General features: G+C 41.9%; 1 protein-coding gene across 1 annotated transcript in view; it reads left to right on the top strand.

The window, feature by feature from the left end:
• Window positions 1-18763, top strand: part of ITGB5 (integrin subunit beta 5) — a 116433-nt gene that overhangs the window by 57791 nt on the left and 39879 nt on the right. The window contains exons 8-10 of the mRNA XM_034785571.1: window positions 1143-1232; window positions 7186-7320; window positions 15673-16102. Of these exons, the coding sequence (XP_034641462.1) occupies window positions 1143-1232; window positions 7186-7320; window positions 15673-16102 (655 nt within the window). The remainder of the gene's footprint in view (window positions 1-1142; window positions 1233-7185; window positions 7321-15672; window positions 16103-18763) is intronic.

Below are 18763 nucleotides of genomic sequence, written 5' to 3'. Positions count from 1 at the left end.
TGCCTTTTTTATTTTTATTTTTTAAAGAAGGAAATCATGCTGTTCATCATAAAAAATAAAGTGGAGAAGGGAAATGGTTGCATGGAAGGTGCTCTCATAAATGTTTGCATCCAGGTTTAAAAAAAAAAAAAACACTTATCCCAGAAACTCATCCCTTGCACTAAAGCAAATGTTGGTAATTTCAAAATTATTCTAGTAACCCAATGGAGAGTTAAATGGCTTATTATCTCATTCTCCACACCCTTTTCAGTGCAAACTAGCATCCCCACCAGAGCGGTCTCTGATGGAATCCAAGGCTGGCTTCCTGTATGGCAGGAATTTGTGCTAAATTCTGCTGTCATTTACGCAAGTGCAAATCCACTGGATCTTGCTCCATCTAATGGTTGGTTGGGAGTAGGTTACTGATCGTTATTTGACCAGTTTCTTTGGCTATGGATTTCTATTAGCATTTTATGGACCCATAATGCTCCTATTTCCTTTGTCAAGCGCTCCAGATTAAAATTAAACTGTATCATGTACTCTAATTAATAGAGTCATAGATTCATAGATTCATAGACTCTAGGACTGGAAGGGACCTCGAGAGGTCATCAAGTCCAGTCCCCTGCCCGCATGGCAGGACCAAATATGGTCTAGACCATCCCTGATAGACATTTATCTAACCTACTCTTAAGTATCTCCAGAGATGGAGATTCCACAACCTCCCTAGGCAATTTATTCCAGTGTTTAACCACCCTGACAGTTAGGAACTTTTTCCTAATGTCCAACCTAGTTGCAATTTAAGCCCATTGCTTCTTGTTCTATCCTTAGAGGCTAAGGTGAACAAGTTTTCTCCCTCCTCCTTCTGACACCCTTTTAGATACCTGAAAACTGCTATCATGTCCCCTCTCAGTCTTCTCTTTTCCAAACTAAACAAACCCAATTCTTTCAGCCTTCCTTCATAGGTCATGTTCTCAAGACCTTTAATCATTCTTGTTGCTCTTCTCTGGACCCTTTCCAATTTCTCCACATCTTTCTTGAAAAGTCTGGGCAAAACAGTCTCCTCCATCCCATGCAAGCAACAATTGACGTTAATGGCTGCACAGGTGGAACTGAGAGCACACTCTATATTTCAGTCTGTGAATCTTTGTGTGTTTGTTTTTAAGAATTTTACAGCACTAATTCCCGGAACGACAGTGGAGATTTTACATCAAGACTCCAACAACATTATCCAGCTGATAGTCAAGGCATACAATGTAAGTTTCTTTTACTTAAACATTTCAACTGATGTGTAGTAAAAACTGAGTTCAGTTCAACTTGCTTATTCCTCCCTTGTGGTCTCCACCCATAATTGGTTTCTTCTGAACTGTCTCCTGCCTCCCACCCTGCAGGGATTGTGGTGTCTGGGTCAGACTCAGGATGAGGTTGTTTATGCTGATTTCATGCCCTGTCTGTCTATCTTAGATACTTATGCAGTGCCCCTTACTATAGTATCTGATCCCCTTACAATCTTGAATGTATTTATCCTCTTAACACCCCTGTGAGACAGGGAACTGCTCTTATCCCCATTTTACAGATGGAGAACTGAGGCACAGTGAGATTAAGGGCTTGTCTAACCGAACATGGCAAGCTGGGCTGTGACTGTACTCCGCGCTAGCCTGCCATGCACTAACTCTCCGCGTTGACCCTGCTGACATGCATTAACACTTTGTTAATGCACTTTGATCTAATTCTAGTGCTCTTTGAAAAAGGACTAATCAAAGCTCATTAATGAACTGTTAACATGTGTCAGCAGGGTCAACATGGACAGCCAGTGCACGGCGAGCTAAAGTCCCAGCCTAGCTTGCCATGAAATAAATACTCATGTAGACAAGCCCTAAGGAACTTGTCTAAGGTCACACAGGAAGTCTATAGCAGAGCAGGAAATTGAATCTGGATCTCCTAAGTACCAAGCTAGCCTCCTAACTACTGGACCATGCTTCTCTCTTCCTGAGTATTGCTATCCCTAAATCAGAGCACCTTGATGGTGGTAAAGCCAGTGATATCTTAGCTAGTGTGTCTTTGTCAGGCCACTCACTGTGGGCCTGATCCAGCTCTGTGACGCTCAGAGCATCCTAGTGCCAGAGGGCAAGGGGCTCCCTGGTATCCGGTAATGAGTTTCAGCTGGCCTGACCAATTCAGTGTGCCCCCACTCACTGTGGTTACAATTTGTATCTAAAAGATGTCATGTAACGTGTCATTGGAAAACCAATATTTCCCTGATCATTAATCTTCTTGTGTGATGTATGTATGTGGTGTGCAGGGCTTAAATTCTCAGAGTATTTCCCGGAGCCCCAGGGCTCAGGGCTTCAGCCCCGCAGCCCCCCTGAAACTGGCTCACAGCCCCCCCAGAGGTTTGAAAATATTTAACAGAGCTCTGCTCCAGACAGCTCCAGCTGAATTTAAGCCCTGGCGGAGTGTATTAAGAGTTATGGATATATGCTGGAATGCTGACTAAACTGTGTATAAGCCAGGCATGTCAGGGGGAGTTGATAAACAGGTCTGCCCTAGACAAAGGAATGTGTATTTGCTTCTCTGACCAGCCCAGCTGTCAGGCAGAGACGATGAGGATCCATTTAGATATTAGGTAAACGAAACCTGTCAAGCTAACCAGTGGGGAGGAGATAGCATGGCATCTACACCTTGGTCTGGGTTTTACTTTTCAAAGAATACATTGCAAAGTTTTACTGGTCTGTAAAGAGATGGGGGAAGGGGGCCTGAACCTCAAGTGATGAGCAATTGAATCAACTGATTGTAGACAATATTGCTGTATTATAAAAGTATAACGAGTGAGGTGTTTTATGAATGCCTATGACACTCTGGTGATTAATGTCATTGTGAATTGTATGTATTACCACTACATAAGTAATTATGAGGAGTCCTTGTGGCACCTTAGAGACTAACACATTTATTTGGGCATAAGCTTCCGTGGGCTAGAACCCACTTCATCGGATGCATGGAGTGGAAAATACAGTAGCAGGTATCTATACATAGTACATGAAAAGATGGAAGTTGCCTTACCAAGTGGGGGGGTCAGTCTAATGAGACAATTCAATTAACAGTAGAATACCAAGGGAGGAAAAATTACTTTTGTTATGGTAATGAGGGTGGCCCATTTCAAACAGTTGACAAGAAGGTGTGAGTAACAATAGGGGGAAATTAATATGGGGAAATTAGTTTTTGTAATGACCCATCCACTCCCAGTCTTTATTCAGGCCTAATTTGATGATGTCCAGTTTGCAAATTAATTTGCAGTTCTGCAGTTTCACATTGGAGTCTGTTTTAGAAGTTTTTGTTGTTGAAGAATTGCCACTTTTAAGTCTGTTATTGAGTGACCAGGGAGATTGAAGTGTTCTCCAACTGGTTTTTGAATGTTATAATTCCTGATGTCAGATTTGTGTCCATTTATTCTTTTGCGTAGAGACTGTCTGGTTTGGTGGCTGGAACATGATGGCATATATCACATTGGTAGCTGTGCAGGTGAACGAGCCCCTGATGGTGTGGCTGATGTGGTTAGGTCCTATGATGGTGTCCCTTGAATAGATATGCGGACAGACTGGGGTTTGTTGCAGGGTTTGGTTCCTGGGTTAGTATTTTTGATGTGTTGTGTGTAGTTGCTGGTGAGTATTTGCTTCAGGTTGGAGGGCTGTCTGTGAGCGAGGACTGGCCTGTCTCCCGAGGTCTGTGAGAGTGAGGGATCGTCCTTCAGGATAGGTTGTAGATCCCAGTAATTATGGATACTCATGGATGTTAGGCTTGTCAGTCTGTGCCCAAACAAAGGGGGAAATGGGTCTCTCCCAGACAGGAGGGAACATCACACCTGTCTCCTATGTAAATTAAGCTTCCTAGAATCAAAACCATGGAAGCCCCATGTGCGTACAGGGGGATGGGAAACCCACAGGAAGGGAAAAACAACATGAAGTCATCCTGCCTCTTGAAACAAGGTCATTGAACTTTGGAAGATATAAGCAGAGACAGAAGGCCATTTTGACATCTATCACTAGACAGACACAAGGGAACAGAGCTCTTGCAAGCTGAGAAAGATAAGTCCTTCAACCAAGAGGGGGTTGACATCTTTGGGAACTGAATATAGGTGAGAAATAGGCAAAGTTCTTTCAAGTAGGAAGACCAGGGAAGCCAGCATCTTGCACTTCTGTCCTAACTGAGGGAAAGTCAGCCATGGCTAGGAAGAAGGAAGATTAGTGAGATTTCCCTCAATTCTCTCTCCCTCTTTGGTGCTTCCCTGTTTATTTTCCATATCAGAATTTCTCACTGGGTTCCCACAACTGGATTCCCTCCACCTCTTGCTCTGCTTTTCCTACTCTCAATCTGGCGTCACACAATCCAGCTGTGTTCTTTCTGCCTTGCACGTCACCACCAGCCATCATATCTGTCTGTTACCTTGATGAAGCATGAGGTGTAATAGAACTTGGCTGGCTCTTCTATAGCCATAGCAGTTATGTAGCGTTGCTGATTTAAAAAACAACAACATGCCTTTGTCAGTAAGCTGAACAGATACATGCTTGGAAAAATCGACAGTGTTAGGTTCTAGCCTTGTTTATGCCGCATGAACATCAATAGGAATTATACACATGATAGAATGTGACCCAATAGTAGCAGCAACAAGGCACTATTTTTAGAGTCATTTTCCTAAACATCATGGTAAAGTCTAGCTGTATCTCAAACATGCTTCTACTGTTAGCCCTGATGGTTTTCACTTGGCAATCTCTTAGAAACCTTTGTTTTGCAGTCTCTCCTGTCTGATGAAGACTTTCCTTTGAAAAAGTTCTCAGTTATATCCCATGAGGTTTCCCCTGTACAACGATACATAGTAAAAGGGGGGATGGATGAAGGATATCATAGAATCCTAGAAATAAGAGAAAAGACCCCCTAAGCTACCTTGTGAGCAGCGCGGGGTTGTTCTCCCCAGTCTGCACTTCAGCGCTCTGTTCAGTCTGGTTTTAAATGAGTACACTGTTGAGAGTTCCCACCAGTCCCTTACGGGTATGTCTCCACTGCAAATAAAAGGTGTGTTCTTAACTCGATTTAGCTAACCCACATTAGCTAACTTGGGTTAAAATAGCCGTGCAGACAAGGCAACTCTGCATTTAACTGGGGTTAGTAGCTTGAGTTAGGAGCTCCAAGCTCCTTTATAGGCTTTAACTGGAACTGCTAACCCAAGTTAAAAACAGACTTGCCATATCTTCACTGCTTTTCTAACCCAAGTTAGCTAATCTAAGAACAGACTTTTTTTCTCCTCAGTGTGTAGACATATCCTCAGAGACGATCAGAGTCTAGTAGCTATGGGGGCACCATAGAGCGTATGCTTTTCCTGGCTTTTTGGGTACGTAAGATAGCACCAAGTGGTTAAATGATAGTTAGTAAAGGATGCTGGCGGGAGTATTCCAAGTGCTGATAGAAAAATGCCAAGACAGCTTTTCTCCAGCTCATTAAATAGACTCAGTCTTGATCAAGTGATAACTCAGTGTATTTACATTACTGATCGTTAGTCTCCCTTCTAGGATACAGCTGGCTGCTGAAATTTGCCCAGACCAGGAAGAGAGAGCACATTATTCTGACAGGTCAATGTTAATTCTTGTGAGATTAGTTTTAGGGGGAGTGGGTTGGCAGATGTGGGGGGAGTGCGTTTGAACTTTATAGAAACATACTGTGTTCAGACTCCAAGTAGTAGAACCTCTGCAGGGGCTGTAATGTGAACCCATGAACCTGACAGCACAATCCAGACTCCAGACAGGAAATAGTTTCCTGTATTACAACATAGATATGGGAAGTGAGGGTTTTTTGTCTTGGGTTGTTTAGATTTGCATGGTCTAAACCAGTTTTTTCCCTGATGTTTTCCAAAGTATTAGCCTTTTGCTAGCATTGCCTTTCAGTGTGAACACTGGGTTCATTAGCAGACTGATTGGACATGGTGTTAAGCCAGACTGGGTTGGAGAACCTACCAGAGCATTAGTAGAGCTGATCAAAAAAAAAAAAAAAAAAAAAAAATGTATGCACTAAAATATACCTCCTTGACAAAATTTTTTGATTTAGATTTTTTCTGATCAGAAACAAACAAGAAACTTGGTTTCAAATTAGTATTTCAAAATGAAATGAACAGTTTGGTTTCAGTTTGACTTAAAAGGGGGAGAAAAGGGCAGGAAGAAAAGTATAAGAGAGGGCTGAGGAGCCCTCCGCCAACCCCTCAAAACTGAAAATGGAAAATGGAAAAGAAACACAGTTCTTCAGTCTGAAATGTTCTGAAATGAAACAAAATGAAAATTTTCTTTTTAGTTCTCAACAAAAATTCCCATAGAAAACCTGACAACTTTCAACAGAAAAATTTCAAAGCTTGTCTGTTTCACCCCCTTCCCTCTGAGAAATATTTTCTCTGGAAAACTGTTGGTTTTCTGACCAGCATTGTTAATCAGTGAGCTAATACAGTACAATTGCTGGCATGATAATTCTGACTTGGTAAAGTTTTCCACACCCTTTCCACAGATGTAAATGACGTCTCAGGGTGCAAGAGAGTGAAGAATCAGGCCCAGTATTTTCATAACAGTAATTTTATACAGGAGAATTATGAATGTTCAGGCAGATGCTGACCTTCTCCTCAGAGGTAGATAACAGAGCCCATTCATACTCTAGACCAGTTTTTCTTCCTGGCACAGAAATATCTGTTTTAAGATCTAGTTACACATCTCTGCCTTCCAGTCACATTGTGCACAAACAATCCTCAGGTATATTAGTCTGTGATTTGAATATGCAGCATTATGGACACATGCACAGTACTGTCCTTGATCCACCATAAAACCTCCAACTTTGGGATACGAGCCATGTTTTATTAGTCCTTTACTTTCCAATGGAGAAAATACCTTTTGTGACTGTTTGACGATGACTAGCCTTTCTGTGAAGGAGTGGGTGCATGTGTGTGAATGGATAGCTGCTCACAATTCTAGCTGTGCTGGTCAAAAGCACACTGAGCTGATCTAATGCTACTTACACAGGTGTCTGCACACGTGGTTTTCTTTAAAAAAAATTATATATATAGATGCCCAGCCACACTGAGCACAGTGTAAGAACCTCAATAGACTAAGAAGAACCACATGCACAAGAAAGATTCCTGCTGATTTTAGTAATCTGATGGGTTTCTTTTCTGTTGATTTCTAGAGTATTCGGTCTAAAGTAGAACTGACCGTTTGGGACAATCCTGAGGATGTCAGCCTGACCTTCACAGCTACGTGCCAAGACGGTTTGTTGTATCCTGGACTCAGGAAGTGTGCAGATCTCCAAATCGGAGACACAGTAAGTTTGATTTTTGCATCTCCATTAGATGGGTTGTTGGGATACTCTGTGATCTTGTGGGAGTCACTTCACTCTTCTTTGCCTAATGTTGCCCTCTATTAAGTGGATAATAATATTTGCCTTCCTCCTTTGGGCAACATATTAAGGCCTAGTTAATGTTGAAATCCTCTGATGACAGTACCACAAAAGTGCTAAGAGATGGTGGCTTTGTGAGAAGTAAATCAATTCAAGGTCAGCTCTAACCTTGGAATGGGGGAAAACAAGCATCTTGTTTTCCATCACATGCATGGAGTTTTCTTGAGCATTTTATGGACTGTGAAAGGCAGGATTAGACTCTGATCCCAGGCATCTGTGTCATCTTCTTACCTTTTATTTCCTCAAATCTCTCTATCTCTTAGGTATTGCAAATTTTATTGCGATCATATCTGAGATCCTTAGTCTTCTGTCTCTCCCAAAACGCACTCACCTACCAGGAGTCCATTTCAATGACTTTCTGCAGTATTTCAAAAAGTGAGAAGGGTACAAAAAGCTACTCATGCGTGGATGGCACTTTTATGTCATTTGGTGAATCTGAGATATAACTCAAGATGACACTGTAGGGTAAAAACACAGCTTGCCCCTAAATGCTAACATTATCCCATATTGGAATCTGTTGTGCGCTAATTAATAAATAGGAAAGTTTAGCTCTGCTTGTCTTAAAGTTGCACGTTTGTAAGATGAATGAGTTGATCAACTATGTCAATATTTTCAGGACATTTAGGGAAATGTTGCAACATGATAAATTACTAGAAAAGACAAAGGATTAAACTTTTGGGCCAAAATCAGGAGAAGATCAGGAAGATGGTGTTGTTTTCAGCTTTCAATTCTCCTAGGAGGATTTAGTGGTTGGGTCTTTGGTCTTTTTCTTTCCTATGGAGAATCCCCTGGGTGGACAGTAAGGCCTGCAGCATGGCATCTCCTGAGGAAATGATTGTCCTCTGGTAGCGAGAGATTGTTCTTGGATTCTTTCCAAGAATGACTTGACAGAACAAGGAGCAATGGTCTCAAGTTGCAGTGGGGGAGGTTTAGGTGGGATATTAGGAAACATTATTTCACTAGGAAGGTGGTGAAGCACTGGAATGGGTTACCTAGGGAGGTGGTGGAATCTCCATCCTTAGAGGTTAAGGCCCGGCTTTACCAAGCCCTGGCTGGGATGATTTAGTTGGGGTTGGTCCTACTTTGAGCAGGGGGTTGGACTAGATGACCTCCTGAGGTCTCTTCTAACCCTAATCTTCTGTGATTCTATGATACTGTTTGGACATGATAGACTCAGTACCGTGCTACACAAATTTCAAGGGATAAACAGCCCTTAAGACATGTGTTGTCCTGGACTCGCTACTCTATATTAGTCTATTTCTATCTTGCATGCAAAACAGAAGGCTGAACTTCAGACAGCCAGATTGTCAGTGGGTATAAATCATCATGGAGCCATTGAAGGCAATGGAGCCAGGCCAGCTTACGCTAGCAGAAAATCTTGGTCTCAGTGATATGTTTGTTGCACTGATGCATGGAGTAGCTGAATGCCATTACTCTATTTTCCTTATTTTAGAATTACAGATTTTTCCTGAGGTTAAGAGTAAATCAGTGCTTGGAATGTTAAAATGCTTTGAAACAGGAATGATGTTACAAAAATAAGAATCTTGGGGACTTGGACTGTTAATGAAAAGGGTGGTTTTAGCATTTCTAGCTTATTTTCCTGTTTTTTTAATCAATGGGCAAAATTCATCTGTGATTCAACTCCACCAATATCAGCTGAGTTACACTGAGATGGATTTAGCCCGTTGTGACTAAAATCTGTGTAGTCAAACTCGCACTGGGGCTGGCATTTCTGTTGTAAAAACGGGGTAGTGAGGGATGGGGAGGTACAAAGAATATTCCCTCTTTAATTTGAAGCTGCATATGAGACCCAACACTGTCAAAACGTAGCAAAGGGCAGAAACAAGTTGTTCCATTTGTTGGAGTTGTTTTTTTGATTTGCCAATTATTTTTGTGAAAAGGTCACATACCATCTTTGTACCAATCTCCAGCCATTCCCTTTTGTGTTAGCCAGCTAAAGAAGTTGGCATGGAGCTGCTGCCACCCAGCCCATGACAGTTGGCACATTATTGAGTCTGGGAAAGGCAAAAGAGGACCCCTGGAAAGACCTCTTGAGGCATTTTAAGCATCTTGAGACATGGGCCTTTTCAAACCCAGTGACTTTCTGGGGAAATGAAAAACTGATCAATAGTCTTGTTTTCCTGGGTAGGGAGCTACCCAGGAAGACAACTATTCGGACTGTGGTAGTTAGAGATGGGATAATCAGATAATCTAATCCATCCTCTAGCAAAGATAGAGCTAAGGATAGAGCTCCCAGTGTATCATCTGATACTACGCTTGATCACGCTCACTTTGGTTTGTCACATACATTAAGGTCCCTTCAGCTGCCATCTCCTCCCCAGAGTAATCTGCAAAAAGCATTTTGCATTATGGGTTATGACTTGTTGGATAAGTGCAGGAAGGTAAAAGGAAAGTAATAACACTCAACTTGCTGAGACTTAGTGAGTGACAGAGTTCCAAACATTAGGGGACGCAGCTTTCAGTGGTGTGTGGGATTCCTTTCTTTGCCATTTACAGGATTTTCTGGTACCTGCTTTTAAAGCAGCATGTTAGAATGGTAACACCAGGCTTCTGTGCAAGGACATACATTTGGGTCTGAAAGTGACATACTTCACAGCAAAGTACAGTTGGGAGGCAGGAAGGGGTCTTCTGAATCATCCAGTTTTCTTCTGTTCATCCCTCCACCTCCTGATACCCTCCAGCTACACACTGTGGCCTTCTGTCTTCCCACTGCTCCTGTTTTACTGTTTCTTTTATCTCCTGTTGTCCCTTGCCACAGAACTCTCTCCTTGTCTGCATCCAACAACTGCCCTCTGTCATCTCCTTGAAACCCTCCATAAAGTCCACTCCTTCAAGCAATCCTTCCTCCTCCTCCTCAATAATCTTCATACCCTCCCTTTCTTGAACTGCTGCCCTGTGTCTTGTTTTGGATTTATCTTGTAAACTCTTAAAGGCAGGAAAACCCTCTAAGGCAAACATTTGTATGTTTGCAGTGTGCCAGGGTCTGTTTTATGGTGCCACTACTAAGGTTGCTCTGTCTTGGCACAGGGGTTGGCAATCTTAATGCAATGCACTGGCTAATTCCTGTAAGCAGTCTAGTGGTGTATAAGTAGTGAATAACTGTCCGTTTCCAGCTGAGTGTGACTCTCTAGGGAGATGGTCAGGGTTGCTCCATGTATCAGCCATAAGTTGTGGACATGGTCTCTCTTCCCCGCGGATTGAGTGCACAACCTCTCTGCAGAGATGCTAGCCCTTGCTGGCCCAGGAAGTGAGAGAGAAACTAGGAGAAAGCCTCATAATTTTGGGGATAAGCTACAAACGGCAGGCAACACAGCATGAGCATTTCCTACCCCGGACAGAGAGTCAGGCAGATTAGTAATGAGAAGCCCCCCTGATGTGAACAGAGCACTAATGGGTCTGCTGTAAGGCACAATTCTGTGTTGGCAGTAGGGGGATTGGATATAAGCTGGTAGGTCTCTGCCACCTTTAATTTTCATGCTTCTCTGCCTTCTCTCAATGACCCATTAGTGCTGTAAAGTTTGCCTCTCTGCAGAAAACTTGAAAGGGAACAACTGTCTTTGTAGCAGTGGAATTTCCCTCAATTCATGTTTGGGTCTACATCCTGCCCCAGTTAAAGTAAATGGTAAAATTCCCATTGACTTCAAAGGCAGCAGGATCTGGTTCTTAAAGCTGTAGGGAAACTTTCTTAAAAGAGGATAACGCTGGTATTGGGGTCCTAATCTGCTATGGTTTAATCCTAGAAGCACTGGTGTCAATCCATGTAATCCTGCTAGCTTTTCACTGATCCCTTTAGCTCAGTCTCTCTGATCTGATTTCCTCTGTAATTTAGCATTTTTTTCTGTTCTCTGTAATCATTACAGGTCTTGGAAACCACCCCCGATCCCCTTTTTCCAAAGAAGGGACAGTATTGCTGCTGTTTCCATTAGGTGGAACTGGGTGCTGAAATTCCATTTTGCATGCTGCCGTTTGGCAAATAAGAACAGAACAGAGAACATGTATTCCAATAGCAGCGAGAACTCAAGGTGACTCTTTAAAGGAGCAGGACCTTTTTTTCCCCTCTGTTTTTGTTTTGTGTCTTCAAAATAAACCCAAGAGACTGTAGTAGATAAGAGAAGGGTTTATTCAGAGGCCTGGATTGAAAATACTTTGTACTAACATAATGCCTTCCATGCAAAGATCTCAAAGTATTTTTTCCTCACCTGCTTGCATCCATCTGGACTGCGAGATGTGAAGCAGCACTCTGTGTTTGTTAGTAACAATAGCAGCTCCCTGCAGCCTATAAAAGGGCAAGACTTCTTCAATCTTCATAATCCAAGTCATTGGCTGTAAGGTTTTCTTGGTTCTCAAGGAGAAAATCCCTCGCATTGACTGCAGCATCACAGAATGAATCGGGATGCTGAGATGCTACATATATAATTAGAGAGAGAGAGAGACAGAAACAAATTATAATAGAAGTATACATCTAAATACCAGTAACATTGTGGAGACTTTGATAAAATTGTAGGACCGATTTCTCAAAACCTCAGGAGTTTGGGCCATATGATGCTGGCTAAATTTGCATATACAGCTATCATGTTTCCATGTGCAAATCAGGAATTTGTGTTCACAACTGACCTGTTATACCCAATTTCCATATGCAGTTGTGGACATTATAAATACAAATTAATTATGAATCTGTGCAGTTTTGACTCCAACCCTGGATTCCTGAATATTTGTTAATCTTTGTCAGATTGTTACATTGATTCTTTAAATAGAATAGAATGGCTGCTCCAGTTAAAACTCCTTCCCACTTCACAGAAACCAGAGTGAGCAATAATGAAGAAAATTACCACTAACTGCTGGTGACTTTAATATTATTGCAAATCTTCTCTTATACTTGTGGCTTCTTTTAGAAGGAACTGTCCACAAAAAATAAACATTTTGGTTAGTGGGTGACGTTTCTTGTATCTAAATGCAGGATAAACAGGTGAAGTTAGAGCTGGCTTCGGTTCAGATTTAAAATTGCGTTATTACAAACAGTAATGCAAACAAGATATTTAAACCGCATGTTGCGTCCCAGGGACACCTGTATACTTCTCAAGAGACTGAAACACTCCGCAGTTAGGCTTTAGCTTATTTTTTTGGCAATGCAATACATGCTAATGTGGTGTAGCTATTTGTCGTCCCCCAAACATGTGGAGAGTTTTTAAAATAAAAATAGACATTACTGTGGGGATCTATATTGTGCAGCGTGCTAAGATTAAATTTCTGTTTTATCCCTGTGCTCCTTTCACCTGGATCATATGATATGTTTAACCTCCCTCACCAAGCTAGAATGACGTTTATGGTATTTCAGGATGCAAGAACCCAGAGGACTTTGGCAATATCACAATTCTCAGCTCCAGGTGTTCTCACTAAACTCTTTAAAACTGAAACCTGCAATACTGTTTCAAAGGCATAAAAACAAACATCTTTTCTACCTCCACTGGAATGAAACCCAAAGTGCAGATCTGCCTGACAAAGGAACTATCTACAAACTGCACCTTCTTGCTCAACAAATCTGGCCCCTGTGTGAATTCAGAACCGCTTACTTCAGGACAAAAATAGGTTTGTGCCCCTATTAGCTGTGTTCACCCTACAATCCCATGAGAGAGTGAGAGCTTGAGTCTGTTCTGGCTCAGGCTCCAGCAAAAGAATTGTTCACTAGGATCCCACTGCAGGGCCAGATTCTGCCATGTGTTACACCTGCGAGGCCACAGTGAAGGCAGTGGGATTGAATAGGTGTAAGATGATGAAGAACATGAGAACATAGGACTGGAAGGGACCTCCTGGGTCATTGAGTTCAGACCCCTGCTGTGGAAGGCAATCCTGTCATATAATCCCATTCATACATTTATAAAGATCCATCTTAAAACTGGTTAGATGAACAAGCCAGAAAGATCCCAGCTGGACTTTCAGATCCTATATCAGGGGTCATCAACCTTTCAGAAGTGGTGTGCCGAGTCTTCATTTATTCACTCTAATTTAAGGTTTCGCGTGCCAGTCATACATTTTAACGTTTTTAGAAGGTCTCTTTCTATAAGTCTATAAGATATAACTAAACTATTGTTGTATGTAAAGTAAATAAGGTTTTCAAAATGTTTAAGAAGCTTCATTTAAAATTAAATTAAAATGCAGAGCCCCCTGGACCGGTGGCCAGAACCTGGGCAGTGTGAGTGCCACTGAAAATCAGCTCACACGCTGCCTTTGGCACGTGTGAGATAGGTTGCCTACCCCTGTCCTATATTATGTTTCAGGGCTGGAAATTAGAAAAACAAAACAAACCCTCTTTTGAGCACATTGGACACAGAATCACTCAGACAATAAACAGGACCATTCAAAGCCAGTTTTTATCCTCTGTCTTCAGACAGAATCATAGAACTGTAGGACTGGAAGGGAACTTGAGGTCATTTAGTCCAGTCCCCTGCACTCACGGCAGGGCTAAGTATGATCATATTTAGACCATCTCTGACAGGCATTTGTGTAACCTGCTCTTAAAAATCTCCAATGACAGAGATTCCACAACCTCCCCTAGGCAATTTATTCCAGTGTTTAACCGCCCTGACAGTTAGGAAGTTTTTCCTAATGTCCAACCTAAACTGTCCTTTCTGCAAGTTAAGCCCATTGCTTCTTGTCCTATCCTCGGAGGTTAAGGAGAACAATTTTTCTCCCTCCTCCTTGTAACAACTTTTATGTTCTTGAAAACTGTTATCATGTCCCCTCTCAGTTTTCTCTTCTCCAGATTAAACAAACCCAATTTTTTCAATCTTCCCTCATAGGTCATGTTTTCTAGACCGTTAATCATTTTTGTTGCTCTTCTCTGGACTTTCTCTAATTTGTCCACATCTTTCCTGAAATGTGGTGCCCAGAACTGGACACAATACTCCAGCTGAGGAGTAATCAGCACAGAGTAGAGCGGAAGAATTACTTCTCGTGTCTTGCTTACAACACTCCTGCTAATACATCCCAGAAGGATGTTCGCTTTTTTTTGCAGCGGTGTTAGACTGTTGACTCATATTTAGCTTGTGATCCACTATGACCCCCAGATCCCTTTACACGGTATTCCTTCCTAGGCAGTCATTTCCCATGTTGTATGTGTACAACTGATTGTTCCGTCCTAAATACAGTACTTTGCATTTGTCCTTATTGAATTTCATCCTATTTATTTCAGACCATTTCTCCAGTTTGTCCAGATCATTTTGAATTTTAATCCTATTCTCCAAAGCACTTGCAACCCCTCCAAGCTTGGTATCGTCCGCAAACTTTATAAGTGTACTCTGTATGCCATTATCTAAATCATTGATGAAAATATTGAACAGAATTGGATCCAGAACTGATTGCTGCAGGACCCCACCTCATATGCCCTTCCGGCTTGACTGTGAACCACTGATAACTACTCTCTGGGAATGGTTTTCCAACCAGTTATGCACCCACCATATAGTAGCTCCATCTAGGTTGTATTTCCCAAATTTGTTTATGAGATCATGCGAGACCATATCAAAAGCCTTACTAACGTCAAGATATACCACATCAACCAGTTCCCCCCCATTCACAAGGCTTGTTACCCTGTCAAAGAAAGCTATTAGTATTAGGTTGGTTTGACACAATTTGTTCTTGACAAATCCCTGCTGACTGTTACTCATCATCTTCTTATCTTCTAGATGTTTGCAAATTGATTGCTTAATTATTTGCACCATTATCTTTCATGGTACTGAAGTTAAGCTGACTGGTCTGTAATTCCCCAGGTTGTCCTTATTTCAAGTAGAATCTTGCTTTTAAGTTCTGAAAAGTTTTTTGAATTCTAGAACCCATGAAATTCTTAGTCTCTTTATTTGTTAATTATTTGTATTACAATAACATCTAGAGGCCTCAATTAACGCCAGGGCCCCTCTGCACTAGGCAGTGTACATACACATGGGAAAAGACAGTCCCTGCCTTGAAAAGTGTACAGTCGAACTAGACAAGAGCACCAAAGAGTTGGAAAGGGAAACAGTGGAGAGGTGATTTGCCCAAGGTTGCACGGCAGAGCTGGGACCCCAGGTCTCAAGTATTTCAAGCCACTACCCCTCCCACTGGACCATGCTGCTGTTTGATGTTTCAAAAGCTACAATTTAAGCTCCCCATTCATTCTTTTATTTATTTATTTATTTTGTTAAATGTCTCAATATTCCTCTTTAGGTTTCCTTTGAGGTGTCTGTCGAAGCTCGGAGCTGCCCTGCCGAGAACACCTCGCACACTTTCACCATAAAGCCAGCTGGGTTCCGGGACACTCTGGAGGTGGAGGTTGCTTACAACTGCACTTGTGGATGTACGAAGCAAATGGAACGGAACAGCAGCAAGTGCAGTGGGAATGGGACTTACACATGTGGATTATGTGAATGTGACTCAGGCTATTTGGGATCCAAGTGTGAATGTGAAGAGGGAGAGAGCGGGAACATGTATCAGAACATGTGCCGGGAGGCTGAAGGCAAACCTGTCTGCAGTGGCAGGGGGGAATGCAGCTGCAACCAGTGCATCTGCTACAAGAGTGAGTTTGGAAGGATCTACGGGTTGTTCTGTGAGTGCAATGACTTCTCCTGTGCCAGATACAAGGGTGTCCTCTGTTCAGGTGAGTGTGCATCCCTCTCTGCACTTCTTCTCATTCAAAAGCTGTTACCATCTACTGAATCTCCTGTGATTGATTGGCTGAGAAATGATTTTAGATCACCCCAGCATGCTTCGTAGGCTGGTACTTGCAAATTGCCATGTGTTCTTTCCATGTTGAGATTTGTGCTCTTCCTTCTACACAGGATTGACAATTTCCCAGGAAAAACTAGTTTAGGACAGGGTGCAGGTAAATACCGGCTTAAACCCAGTTTAAACTGGAAAAAATAATTGCATCACTGTTCAGCAAGCATAGAATGAATCTTTTCAAACTTTGGATATACACCGCTACCTCAATATAATGCCACCCAATATAACACAAATTTGGATATAACGTGGTAAAGCAGTGCTTCGCGGGGGCGGGGCTGCGCACTCTGGTGGATCAAAGCAAGTTCAATATAACACAGTTTCACCTATAATGCGGCAAGATTTTTTGGCTCCCGAGGACAGCGTTATATCGAGGTAGAGGTGTAGTCATTCAGAACTGAGGCATTAACTCGGTCTGTCAACTACCTCAAAATTGGTCTCTTGCTACAGAATGCTGCATGGCCAAGTGGCCCTGGACTGATAGGGCCATTAAGCATGCCTCTTATTGCTTAATGCTTCAAGCCTACAACTCTGCATTATTGTCCTTTTTATATCATCGAATGTTTTCGACTTTCACTTATATAATTATGAAAATCGAGATATGAGTCATGACATATATAACTTCCTTGAGAAAATACCAAACCAAAATGTATACAGACATTCAGTATTATAATTACATATATTAGTATTCCGCAATTTTACTTTTTGTTTGGACTGCCCTAAATTAATCTCTGAATCTACTGTCGTATGTAATTTAAATATGTAACTGTCTTATGTAACCACAATTTGAATATGTAACTAAAACTAAGTGTAAGGTGGTGTGTATTAACAAAACTGTTTTTAAAATAGAAGCTGTCTTAAACTGGGACTAAGTACCGTAGTTTTTCTGGGGCAGTATAAACCATTGTTTTAGCTGGTAAAAATGACCTCTGGTAAATATCATGCCATCTGTGCTTCTAGGTTTGTTCAAAAAATGAGATCTAGAAAGAAACTCTCACTGTGATAATGAATAGAATGTGTGTTGTCTATAAGAACTGGGCTTTCATTGGCACTGGCAAAGAGGGTATAACGAACTGTACTCTCCAAATTGGGACTTTCGCCAAGATCCCTGGGGAATCAGAGGTCTGGGTTGGTTGAGTTGGGTTGGTTTTGATTGGCCATCTGTTGTTGGTTTTGCATCTTTGATTAGCTGAGCCTTTCCCTTATTAGTCCAGAGGGTTAGCAGAAGCCATTTTGACTTCCTCTCCTGCACAGCCTTTTGTCTTTGAAATGCTCTGTCCCCTTTATGACTGCAATCAGCAATTGCTTCTATTCTGTACATGTCTACACACGGTTCTTGCAAACAGTGAATCACACCTGGTGGGAGAGGTTCAGTTAGGCACAGGGTGAGAGATCTCACCTCCCTGAGAGCCTGGCTTCTCTCATCTCTTCCTGTCTCTCTTTTCATTGTCCTTATGAAGAGCTTGAATCAGCCTGCTAATTATATCCTCAGCTGGGCCAAATGAGGACCTTGCACAGTGCACAGAGTGTTGAGTCAGCCTTAGGCTACTCTCACCCTGTCACAGAAACATTCTGCGTATAGACCTTTGCTCTCATTCTGGAATTCTTTAGTTAAGACCCTTTGCAGGGAGAAGCAGAAGCAGCTCATATGAATCTCTCTGTGTATTGTTGTTAACTTTATGATTTTTTAAAAATCGGTACAACTTCATGCCACTCAGCTGACTACTGACTACAATGTGTACGATGGCATCTTCATCCTAAAGGAGCCCCCAGGACTTCACAAACTGTATCACATACAATTGGGGGCCTGGCATCCTCCACTGAAATGCAGCTACCGCTGGATCAGAACACAGCTGCTATTGAATAGAACCAAACAACGCAAAGAGAATCACTTATTCCCCCGAGTATCCTGCCTCAGGGATCTTGCCAGCTGCAACGGGGAAGATGAATATAGTAGCCAATCAAAACTGAAGTGGGAGTTTTAAATAGGAAGAATACAATTGTCCAAACAGAAGAGTCTTGCCAATTCTCATGGTTTTGTCATGAGACTCATGATAATTATTGTTTTCTTTAAAGCTCCAGCTCCTAGAGTCAAGTAGAGATGTGCTGATTTGAGCCTTTTTTTTTTTTAAAAAAAAAAAAAAAAAAAAAAAAAGTGCCCTCATGGCTGTGGCAAAAGCTTCAAAATGTGACTCCAGTCCATCCTAAAGACTCAAAAAGTGAAAGGTAAATGAAAAGAACACCAAATCTATTATTTTACACAATCTCATGATTTTAAAGCCAACCTCATGATTTTTGGTGAGCCTGACCCATGATTTTTGAACATTTGGGGTTAGCAATACTGCAGAGAAGCAGCTGGTCAGGACACTGTAGCTCATGTTCTTTTCCTGCCCCCCCCCCCAAAAAAAAAAGTGTGTGTGGCGAGGGCTTGGTTCTAAAAGGTAGCACCTTCATTAGCATACACTGTCTTCCATAGAATCATGTTCGGGCTTTTCTCCATTAATGTTGTATGTTCCAATCACATTAAGCCTATAATGCA

The sequence above is a fragment of the Trachemys scripta genome, chromosome 11 (genome assembly GCF_013100865.1).
Source record: "Trachemys scripta elegans isolate TJP31775 chromosome 11, CAS_Tse_1.0, whole genome shotgun sequence".
Lineage (NCBI taxonomy): Eukaryota > Metazoa > Chordata > Testudines > Emydidae > Trachemys > Trachemys scripta.
The sequence above is the reverse complement of the archived record's forward strand: the minus strand, read 5'-3'. Positions and strand labels throughout refer to the sequence as shown.